Below are 12,581 nucleotides of genomic sequence, written 5' to 3' on the forward strand. Positions count from 1 at the left end.
ATTATTTTTTACTGGTGCACGAGAGAGAAAGGACTACCAGAGAATTATGTGAAGATTGTCCAGGATATGTATAAGGCAGTGAGGACTCCACTTAAAAACGCTGTTTGAGTAACAGACAAGATCCCAGTTTGAGTAGGTCCATATCAGGGATCATCTTTAAGTCTTTTTTTCTTTGATCTGGTTATGGATGTGTTGACTTGTGGGATAAATGGCTAATTGAAGTAGTGTATTCTTTTTGTGATGAAATTGTGATGCGTAGCACCAGAAAGAAGGAAGAAGACAAGTTGTTGCAAGAATGGAGAAGGGCTTTAGAAGATAGAGAACTGAGGATAAATAAGAAGAATGCTTTTCTTTAAGGTTTAATTATGATTTGGATTGAGAAGTTAGACGGCAGGGAGAGTTGTTTAAAGGAGTGGAAAAGTTTAAATGTTTGAATCAGTAGTAGCCCAAGAGAGAACTGAATGCAGAGATAACTCATGAGGCACTAACAAGAGAAGATATCAGGAATATTGTGTGATCCTAGAATTAAGACAGATTTGAAAGATAAGGTTATTAAGACAGCATTAAGACCAGCGATGATGTATAAAGTTGAGACATGGGCAGTAAAGGGAGCACAGGAGAAGAAGCTGGATGTGACAGTAATGAGAATGTTGTGATGGATGTGTGGAGTTACTAAAAAGGACAGAATGAGAAATGAGACAATCAGAGGTACAACAGTGACAGAGATAGTTAAGAAAGTACAGGAAAGTGGGTTGAAGTGGTATGGACATGTGATGAGGACAGACAAATAATATATGAGCAGAAGACTGATGGGAATAGAAGTACAGGGGAAGAGAAAGTGAGGAGGCCAAAGTGGAGGTGGATGGAAACAGTAAAAGAAGATCTGAAGGAAAAGGGCTTGACTAGGGTGGAGATCCGAGACAAAGCTATATGATGAGGTTTAATCAAACACGTTGACTCCACATAGAAGAAGAAGATAACACATTTATTGGGTGTCTTTGGAAACAAGAAGTCTCTAAATCCTGGATCTTTCCACCAGATTCATGAGGAGATGATGGTGTTTGGTTTATCAAGACTGTGACTTTGGAAAAATAAAAACTGGAGTAACACTTCATATAAGCTTGGCTACCTTCCTGCTTCATCTGATGTGCTCACCGTACAGTAGTACATTCCCTTCCTCTTTTGCCTACTTCTTATTCCATTCATAGTGTTTCAGGAAGCCAAAGCCAATCACTTCCAAATCATGTCCATGGCAGGAACCTAGACAGGACATTATTCCATCACAGGGCACATTCTAATATGACACCAAACAATTTAAGCAACTTGTTTTTGGATGAACATGGAGGAAATCAGAAAAAACTCCTCACTGATATTGGCAAGCAATGACCATGCTGGGATCTGAACCCTGGATTGAAGGTTTGTGAGGCAGCAAAAGTAACCACAACATCTGTGGGCCACTTTCCAAAATTTATTTGCTTAGATAGATTTTGTTACTACAATTACCTGCTCTTTGGAGTGTAGCCATCACCCATGATGTCCCAGTGGCATTGGTGAAAGTGGGTAAAGTGACTGGAGCAAATTTTTCCTTCTTGATTGTGATGAAGGTCTGGTTGGAGGCACAGACCCCTTGGATTCGGAAGGTGCCCTTCTCATCAGTCCTGACCCGGATGACTCGTGGCCGTTCACGAAGGAAGATCCGCGCACCTGTGATTGGTGCCCCCTGCAAGGTGCGCACCTCCCCAGACAGAAAGTGACCGTGGCAAACACATTCGCTGCAGTCGTTGTTCACTCTGCCCTCAGAACAAATGCGCTGGCATGCTAAAATGGGAGTAACAGTTATGTTTCATAGAGGAAAAAGTGAAAAATATATTAAAGAGGAAGACAATTTTTAAGAAGGATTACCAGGGCAGGGAGATCTGTTGCATTTTCTGGTCTCGGCAGGGCGCCCAAAACAATGCTGATTGCCTGACACATTTATACACGTCCTCTTCCTGCTCTGATGCCCCCCACCACAGGTCACTGTACACAGGGTCCATGAACTCCATGAGCTCCACTTGGAATCTGTTGTGCAAGCAAGATAAGTGCTACTGAAATTATTAAGGCTCTGTTAGATCCACATCGTCGCCTTTACACTTGCTTAGCTTCTCTTCAGTTCTAATTGTTTGTATTCTCGGCTTCACTTTCTGCTAAACACCTTCTACATCTTTGCATTTCAACTACCTACCATACCAACATTTCACTCCTCATCTGCAGCCCATTATCTCAATCCCACTGTCTGCATCCTCCGTGTTTTCTTTTTCTTTTGTTTCCCTCTCATCTGTCATGCAGTGGCCATAGTTCAACGATAATGTTAGAGGACACATCTGCTTTGTCCTCCGGTGTGCTTAAGCAAATCAGTGTCTTTATGTGTATGCATTATGTAATTAGTGATTTGCAGAGTTTGTATTTGCATTTTACCTGTGAACTTGTCACACTGCCCTGTGCTTTCACTCAGTGAAAAGCGCTTTATCAAAATAAACTGAATTGAACTTCCTGTATGTGCTCAATGCCACAGCAACTCGATTTGCTCATTTCCCTTCCCTAGAAAGCTATGAAGTTCATGAATCGAACAAATTAAGCAAATTCTTTCATTCAAAAATATGTAGAAGAACAAAATTGACACCAGCTTGAATTGGGAGCCATGCGATTTAAAAAAATGTAAATAATGAAAAAATTGTGATTTGTAGGATAAAAATAAAGTATGAAATCTAGAAAAATTTACATACATTAAAACGTGAGTGGTAAAATAATGCATATGATTTTTTAAATATTAATATTACAATATACAGATAAATGGACCAAAGTGTGAGCTTTATAATAAAATAGATGAACTATAATTTAAGACATTTACATTTTTAAAGGTAAGTAAAATTGAACAAAGTTTGTGTTGTAAAATAGTATAAAAAATGTTTGAATCGATATTTTAACAGTACTAGGGGGCTTTGCCCCCTGCTTGCTTCGCCCCCAGCTTGCTTCTCTTGCCAACCCCTTGGCCTGCACTATGCCCCAGTCACTTCACATCTCTGTCACTCGCGTATGTGGATTTTACTTTCACCAAACAACAAATCTTTCAATTCTTGCGGATATGCCCCTTCATTGGGAAGAAACACTTTTTTTCCCTGATGGCAACATGAATTAGATAATTTCTACAAGTCTCCGACTTAAAGTTTAAATCTGAACAATATATTCGATCTCTTTTCACTGTTTCGTTATTTCACAGAGTAATAATTTCCGTTTGTTTGCGCTAATGCAATCTTTACTATCAGTTTTTTTAAACTTTTGAATTTTCCCACTTCCATTATCTCTAACCTGCTCTGAATATGTATCGCACAAAAGTTTTTGAATTCTTTACGACGTTCTACTTTATCTTTTTCTGGCCCCAAATTTTTAAGAGATGAGAGCACAGGAAGTGTGTCTGCCAAAAGCATTCCAACAACGGAGAGGTTAGATGACGGGACTTGTTTCCAAAGGTTGTAAGTAAGACATGACTTGACCGTCTCGCAGGGCATGAAAGTGTCTCTCTTCAAAAGATCACATCTCGTCGCAAGAAAAAAACTCTCATCTCATCCCAAGATTTGTTTTTATAATAGAGAGATGTAGCATAACTCAAATGGTGATGCTCAGTTTACTATAAAGGTGGCTAACTAAAATGCAGATGACACAGTGATGCAGAATTCTGAGTTCAAATTCCCCAGGTATTTGTGTCTCTGAGGAGTTTGAATGGAGTGCTTTTGTCCAGGCACACATCTCACAAATGTGTGTTAGTTTGTCTGGCATTTATAAATTGTGTGACTGGCTCTGCAGTTACCCGCTGCTCCCTCCAGGAATGATTCCTGCCTTGCAGCTGATGCCTCCTCTGTGACTCTAAACTGAATTAGTCAGGCTTTTGTTATGTAACGTGCTATCTAATGGGCAGGATGCCTACCCAGGGTGGTCTTGCATCTGATGCTTCAGGGATACGTTTTGTACTCTTAAGCAGTAATCTGGAATAAGCAGATGTGATAATGGATGGATATTTAAAGTGCTGTCTGTAATGTTGTACATTTACCTGATCATATCCTGCACATTAAATTACCAAGTGATCTTTGAGTTATTTAAGATATGACTTTTCCTTGTAGAAAATATTGTTAAAAATAAGCTGTTTTTAAAAGCACAGAACAAATGTCAATGTGTAAAAAAAGGTGAGTCAATAATAATGAAAAGGTTGAATTACTAATAATATTATTCCTATTTTTTAAACTCCAGAGGCCTCATGCACAACGGCGTGCGTAGAATTCACACTATAACATGGCATAAACACAAAAGCGAAAATGTGCTTACGCACAAAAATATCCAGATGCATAAATCTGTGCGAACGCCAACTTCCATGTTCTTCTACTACATAAACCCCAGTCAGCGTGAAAAGTAACGCACGTGCACGCGCCTGCTGCCCTGCCCAAACACCTCCCAGAATTATGACTCTTTCAATGTGAAAATCAATATAAATAGCCCTTAAGCTCAGCATTCTGTGAAAAGGCAATGGCAAAAGCACAAGGGAAAATAGAAGAATTTCAGCGAATACCAAGTGGAGGCAAAGAAAAACGTACTATTTGTTGGTTTAAACAGTGGTTTAAACAACAAAAGGAAGTTGATCGAGTGACATAGCATGTTAGAGAAACTTGAAAGCTCAAGTTCACAAAGTCGCACACTGCCTGAAATAAAAAAGAAGTTGTCAGATATCAAAGTCGCAGTTAAAAGGCGAGTTGCAGCCCATTGTCTGAGTGTCATATGAAAGCTTATTAGGGTACAGAGAAAAAAAATAGACACACAGTGGGAAAAAAGCATGAAATGTCAACTTTAATCTTGAAATTTCCACTTTAGTCACATAGTTTATTTTGTCATTAAAGTAGATTATCATAAACTTCATCTTAAAATCGTTTAATTTACTAGTTTCTCAAATCCCATGGTAAATAAAGTAGCACGTTAAATGCTTTGTTTTGTATTTGATCTTCTATGTACTCTATGTGTGTGAATGACTACGTGCTTCCATTCTTTCTCTTCCTCTGACAGGACACAGAATCCATTACATTCGTAATATTACAGATCTCTGAATAATTTAAATACTGAGATGTATACTTGATGTTATTTTCATGATGACAGGAGTTAAAGCATGTTATTAAACATGGGAAATAATTTATTGCAGCAGTACTGTCTCTTTCAAACGTACTAACCCCCGATTCCTGTCCTTACTTGTCTTTCTCCAAATACCCAATCGCCACACAATCAGCTCTGTAATAGACGTTAAGCCATCTGTAAGCTTACAACGACGATTCTTCAAAACTTTTAAGGAACACTGAAATATCTTCATAGTATGTGTTTAATTATTCTATCCGTCTATCCTTCCAGTGTTGCGCCAGTCCCAGCAAGCATACAGCGCGAGGCAGGAACAATCTGTGAACGGAGCTCCAGATCCTTGCTAGCGCAGTGACACAGTGTCCTCACATGTTTAATTATTTATAATATAGATTATTTAAATTAAGTTAAAGTTTTATCTGTATAATATAATAAACATATGTTGCTGCATTTCATCTTAAAATACACTCACCTAAAGGATTATTAGGAACACCTGTTTAATTTCTCATTAATGCAATTATCTAATCAACCAATCACATGGCAGTTGCTTCAATGCATTTAGGGGTGTGGTCCTGGTCAAGACAATCTCCTGAACTCCAAACTGAATGTCAGAATGGGAAAGAAAGGTGATTTAAGCAATTTTAAGCGTGGCATTGTTGTTGGTGCCAGACGGGCCGGTCTGAGTATTTCACAATCTGCTCAGTTACTGGGATTTTCACGCACAACCATTTCTAGGGTTTACAAAGAATGGTGTGAAAAGGGAAAAACATCCAGTATGCGGCAGTCCTGTGGGCGAAAATGCCTTGTTGATGCTAGAGGTCAGAGTAGAATGGGCCGACTGATTCAAGCTGATAGAAGAGCAACTTTGACTAAAATAACCACTCGTTAAAAAAGAGGTATGCAGCAAAGCATTTGTGAAGCCACAACACGCACAACCTTGAGGTGGATGGGCTACAACAGCAGTAGACCCCACCGGGTACCACTCATCTCCACTACGAATAGGAAAAAAAGGCTACAGTTTGCACGAGCTCGCCAAAATTGGACAGTTGAAGACTGGAAAAATGTTGCCTGGTCTAATGAGTCTCGATTTCTGTTGAGACATTCAAATGGTAGAGTCAGAATTTGGTGTAAACAGAATGAGAACATGGATCCATCATGCCTTGTTACCACTGTGCAGGCTGGTGGTGGTGGTGTAATGGTGTGGGGGATGTTTTCTTGGCACACTTTAGACCCCTTAGTGCCAATTGGGCATCGTTTAAATGCCACAGGCTACCTGAGCATTGTTTCTGACCATGTCCATCCCTTCATGACCACCATTATCCAGCAGGATAATGCACCATGTCACAAAGCTCGAATCATTTCAAATTGGTTTCTTGAACATGACAATGAGTTCACTGTACTAAAATGGCCCCCATAGTCACCAGATCTCAACCCAATAGAGCATCTTTGGGATGTGGTGGAACGGGAGCTTCGTGCCCTGGATGTGCATCCCACAAATCTCCATCAACTGCAAGATGCTATCCTATCAATATGGGCCAACATTTCTAAAGAATGCTTTCAGCACCTTGTTGAATCAATGCCACGCAGAATTAAAGCAGTTCTGAAGGCGAAAGGGGGTCAAACACCGTATTAGTATGGTGTTCCTAATAATCCTTTAGGTGAGTGTAAGTATCTTAAATATGTGCTTTGTAAAGTAGCCCAGGTTGTGCAGTATTATAACTGTAGTGCAAGTTCACAGTGAGGTGATTGTACTAATAAGTACAAACAGTTCTACAAGGAGCACTTGATGGACTGATTAAGTGTGTTTATAGTTCTTGGGATGAAACTGTTTCTGAACCGCAAGGTTTTGAAGCGTTTGCCGTGTGAGAGCAGTTCAATAGACAGCATGGCTGAGGCAGCGTGTGCTTGATTCTATATACCGATAATTCTCTTTCCGATCAGCTGCTCTGAGTGGTGCAGTGAGAGTAATATTGAAAAAGATGATCTGCTGTGGCAACCCCTAACGCAGTGGTTCTCAAACTGTGGGCAGGCCCCCCTAAGCGGGGCGCGAAGATGTGAAAAAAAGAAAACAAGAATCGAAAATATGAAAAATACATCTATTGAAACCAAAACAAATTAACTTAAACTACATTCTGATACTAGAAAAATAATAGAGTTAGATAAATGTAGATAAAAGTTAAGTAGGTATAATAAATGCATCTATGATATATCATTAATTAAAAAAGAACAAATTAGTATTAGTGGGCTCCTTTCAAAAAAACGTTAGGGGGGCACAATTAAAACTGTTATGAAAACTTGGGTCGCAAATACTTAAAGGTTGAGAAACGCTGCCCTAACGGGAGCAGCTGAAAGAAGAAAAAGAAGGTGCAGTGAGGGTAACAACGCTAAAGCAGCTATGGTATTTGGAATAGTTTGGCCATTCTGTGGAACATTATATTGTTACAGGTTAATTACAATCAGATGCATCTATCCATCCATCCATCCATAATCCAACCCGCTATATCCTAACTACAGGGTTTCACAGGGATCTGCTGGAGCCAATCCCAGCCAACACCAGGGTATGAGCTACCGTGGAATTGTGCGTGGCTTTATGGCAAGTTTAGTTTTTATACATCATGATTTGAACGTGGAAAAAGGCTTACGCAACATTTTTGTGTGTATGCACCGTTTATACATGAGGCCTGAGGTGTGTAATCTGTAGATGATGAATGTATGCGGCTAAAGAGCGAGCTCTTTCTTTAGTCAAGAAACATCCTGACTCCATCAGCCAAGAAACAAGTGAGAATCTACGGAGTGTGTGACAACCCCTTACATTATACGTGGCCTACACATGTGCAACAACCACAGCTTGTCAGCGCTGGCCAATCTAAGGCTTTACAACTAAAACAGTGGCTAATATAATCTTCAACTATTTACATCAAGTCGAGATTTGACGCTCCCTAAAGTCCTGATCTCCATCACTCTATTTGGTAATTTATTGCATCTGACTATGGTTCTTTGCATGAAGAAAATCTTTCTAACATCTGTGTGAAATCAGCCCTGAGCAAGTTTCCAACTGTACTGGGGTGAAAAATAGTGCTTTTTTTTACAGTTTGTTAAATAAGACTTGTAATATTTAGTTTGTGTTCATACAGGATTATTTAGATAAGATTCATTTTTTTATGTTAATGGAAAAGAATACAAAAGTAGATGTTATAGGAGAAAACTAACAAAGTCAACATAGCTGGGATGAGTAAATATTATACAGGAAAAAGCAGTTTGAGGGCTGATGGGATATATGCAAAGAGAATGATAATCAGGCTGATGTGATATATGCAATTACCAAAAAGCATCCTCAAGTATCCATGTATAAAGTGCTGTGATTAATAGATTGTTGGAGCTTTAAGCTTAAGATAAAGTAATGTGTATAAGTTTGTAAGAACATATGAGGTAAGTACTTGGAACCTTTAGTTAACATGTTATTGTATTTAGCAAAATGGTAATGGTTAGAGTATCTCCACTGGCAAGTAACAAGTCCATTACCAAATGAGGACTTTTCCACATAGAATTACATCATAAGGGGCACGGCATAAAAGAAAGGCTTGATACGAACGAGGAAGAGCATAGGTGGTACAGTATGTGCAGAGTTAGAAGACATGGGGGAGAGACAGTTTTTAAGATGAAAGGAAACATCATGGAGCCAGGGGACGAAAGTAACAGTATTTGATTAGCTTGAAACCTACAAAATGAAAGTGCATCCCAACAGATAACAACATTAAGTATTAAGTATTGAATGTGCACGGAAATCTTCATTGATTTAAGAAAAGAATGTTCAAAGTGGGCCACCTGATGGAAAGCTTTCTGTATGGCCTTTGACTTAAATTGTTCAGGTTTCGTGCTTTGAAATGTCTGGTTAATCGGAAAATAAACATTTCTAAAAGTTTGTTTTTATACCACTGAAACAACCTTGTTGTTTACTGGCCCCAGCAATCACTGAGTGGTTAGGAGATGTTCCTGTCTAACCCAAGTGCTGCAGGATACCAGAGTGATGTCCATTTTAGTCCTCACAGTGGCGGAGAACTGGAAGCAGACTTCCAGCTGCAGTCCCAGCAACGTGTAGCCTGTCATTATTAAGTTGTCCAGGGTGAGTATTAACAATGTTAATAAGCTCAGGTATAGTATAGGGGCATTTCTTCTTGTTTAACAATAAAAATGCCTTTCATGGATAGTTTTATATATATAGCTAAAACACCAATCATGTCCTTGTGTTCTTAGTGAACACATTTTAAAGTAGCAACTGAGATTCACTGTACAGATTCATTTTATAATTTTAAATACTTTAATCATGGCATCTCTTGATTTCTATTTGCATAACCTGAAAAGGTTCAACTCCTTTAATTTCCTTCACAGTTCAAACCTCTCACTCCTGTATTCAGCTACTACTCTTACATATACTGCTTCTAAAATGGCACTTTATTGGGTTGTGTGATTCCTCTTAGAACCGTTGGTTGATGAAGAACCATTTTATTCTGTGATTTGTTCCTTTCATATAGAGAAAAGCCAAACAAAATTACACCTTTTATTGGCTAACTAAAAAGATTACAATATGCAAGCTTTCAAGGCAATTCAGGCCCCTTCTTCAGGCAAGATGTAATGTTTCATATAAAACTGTTTTTTAGGTCTTGAAAAGGTTACTTGCACATGGCCAAAATAGAAATTTTTAATTATAGTGGATTGTGTAGTGAGCCACCGGCAGATTAAGGAAACCTGAACTTTGCCTGTGTTTATTATATGTAGCATGAGTCCTTTTAGAATCAGAAACTCACTGGTACTTCACAAATTGATCTTCGGCTACCCATGTTTGTTTATGGAGCCTGTCATGGACTTAAATAAATAACTGTTCTTTCTGTTACCTTAGTATAGATGGTTCTTTTGGAACCAAAAATGGTTCCAGCTTGGCATTGCTCTGAAGCACCATTGTGGGACCTTTTATTTATAATAGTATAGAGTCACTCTTCTCTAGACGTTCTACAATGCTGCTATGTCTTTTTTTTATGTACTATGAAAACCAAATCTGCACATGGTACTCCAGCTGAGGCCTCATTAGCGTGCTTTATAACTTAGGCTTAACCTCTCTTGAAATGTTCTCCACATAACATAACATAATTATACATAACCTAACATCTTATAAGCCTTAATCTCTCTGCATGCTGTTTTAATGTAGACAGTGACATGTCCACTGTGACTCTCAGGTCCTTCCCATGAAGGGTCCTTTCAATTTTTAGACCTCCTATTGTATATTCAAATCTAACATTTCTACTTCCTACATGCAATTACTTCCATTAAGTTTCATCTGCCACAAATGTGACCAGGCCTGACTGCTGTCCAAGTTCCTCTGTAGCTCTTCAGCTGATTCCACATTATCTGCCATTCCACCAAGTTTGGTATTACTGTATCTGCAAACCTAACTAGCTTAATGATTATATTTGTGTCCAGATCATTTATACAGGGTGTCCATAAAGTCCATGTGCACTTTAAAATAGTTGTAACTTTGTAAGTATATGTGATAGAAAGAATCTGTAAAAAGGATTAGAAAGAAGAAACACTTACATTTTTTGTTGTTCTTGTTAATTTTCAACATGTCTACCATCATTACTAATTCAAAGGATAATATGATTCTATAGTTCTCAGAAAACATTTTCAAGCTGATTCTCAGTAATGCCAGCAATCACATCAGTTATCCTCGCTTGCAAGTCTTCTAAAGATCGAGGTTTGGTTGAATAAACATTCATTTTCACATATCCTCATAAAAAGAAATCCAATGGAGTCAAATCTGGTGAACATGGAGGCCAAGAAAATGGTTCACCTCTTCCAATCTATCTGTTAGGCAATTTCTCATGTAGAAACTGTCTAACATGCAAAGCAAAGTGACAAGGAGCACCATCCTGTTGAAACACTGCATTCTCTATCAGTCCTAATTGTTCAAGTTGAGGAATAAAGTAATTTTGCAGCATTTCTAAATAGCTATCACCATTAACAGCACGCCCTTCAAAAAAGAATGGCCCTAGGACTTGATTTTTTCCCAAAGCACACCACACATTAACTTTGGGAGAATCTCTTTCATGTTCAACAGACTCATGTGGATTTTCAGTTCCCCAAATATGCCAAAAATAGAACTTCTAAAGAAAACAATAAACTAGATACATCAAGCTTTCTAATCCTTTTTACGGATTCTTTCTATCACATATACTTACAAAGCTACAACTATTTTAAATTGCACATGGACTTTATGGACACCCTGTATATATTAAAAAGAGTGGCAGCCTCAGCACTGATCCCTGGGGTACACCACTTTTAACATCACCTAATTCTGAAAGTTCACCTCAACATAATTCTTTGACTCTTGTGTTTTTGCCAGTTTTGTACCCACCTACAGATTGCGCCGTGAACTCCCACTTCTTTTAGTTTAATCACCAACCTTTCATGTGGTAGCTTATCAGAAGCTTTCTAAAAATCTAGATATAGTAAATAATATCATGTACACCCTTCTTATCATTTACTCCTGACATATCTATGCACTGGTCATGTAAATAAGAGACGAAAGGGCAGTCCAATGCCTTAGCTAGTAGGCTACATCACACATGTCTGCTCAGCTTACTTAAATGGTGATTTTTCATCTCAAAAGGGACTATTTGAAACAGAAGCTGCTTTATGGAACATTGGTATCTGACCCCCCAGCCATGTTCCTTTATATCATCTCAGCAAGCTTTTTTCCTGTTAACAGCGTCTCCAGTGACTGGGGCTTTGATCACCACAGAGTTGGGTTAGTAAATACACTGTAACTTCACATTGCTTGTGGATCTCTTAAAAATGCTATTTGTTTTTTTTCTCTCACTCCTCTCTCTCTTTCTCTCTCTCGAGGCCCTTGCCATCTTCAAATCTTTACTGCAGAACATCATCCTGCTGAGCAGCAATTTTCTCTGTGCCAGTTACAATGTTACATCATCCCAGCAGGGAGCGACACAGCTGAAACATCAGTAATTGGCCACTTGGGTGGCAGATTGTCTGGTATTTTGCAGGAGCTGAAAGACGCAGACTGCTCATTAGGACTGTGTACCTGGGCAGGGCAGGGTGGCGCATTCTCTCCTCTGAATTGGCTGGCCCTCACACACCGGGGTCTGAAGTGAAGCATGTGGCTTGGTGCTGAGGCACTTCCTCCTGCGAGACTGAATACCTGCATCGCTGCAGGCTGAAGCTGAACAGGAGCTCCAAGATGACCAGAACGTCCAGTACGACTGCATAGCTAGATGTTTAAGAAAGGAAAAGAACTCACTATCCCCAAGTTTGTCTGTTTGTTTGTATTTCTGCTGGAGCTAACCCTTAGAAAGTAGGCCATGATCTCTGTAGTCAGACCCTACCTTCTATTTGACTACTGAGGCCCACTCCTAGAG

General features: G+C 39.0%; 1 protein-coding gene across 1 annotated transcript in view; it reads right to left on the reverse strand.

Annotated features, from left to right (window-relative positions):
* cilp2 (cartilage intermediate layer protein 2) overlaps positions 1-12,581 on the reverse strand; it is a 34,811-nt gene that overhangs the window by 11,166 nt on the left and 11,064 nt on the right. Inside the window, exons 4-6 of the mRNA XM_039766669.1 lie at positions 12,248-12,433; positions 1,903-2,061; positions 1,504-1,818 (exon numbers count right to left, since the gene is read on the reverse strand). Of these exons, the coding sequence (XP_039622603.1) occupies positions 1,504-1,818; positions 1,903-2,061; positions 12,248-12,433 (660 nt within the window). The remainder of the gene's footprint in view (positions 1-1,503; positions 1,819-1,902; positions 2,062-12,247; positions 12,434-12,581) is intronic.

The sequence above is a fragment of the Polypterus senegalus genome, chromosome 10, assembly GCF_016835505.1.
Source record: "Polypterus senegalus isolate Bchr_013 chromosome 10, ASM1683550v1, whole genome shotgun sequence".
NCBI lineage: Eukaryota > Metazoa > Chordata > Cladistia > Polypteriformes > Polypteridae > Polypterus > Polypterus senegalus.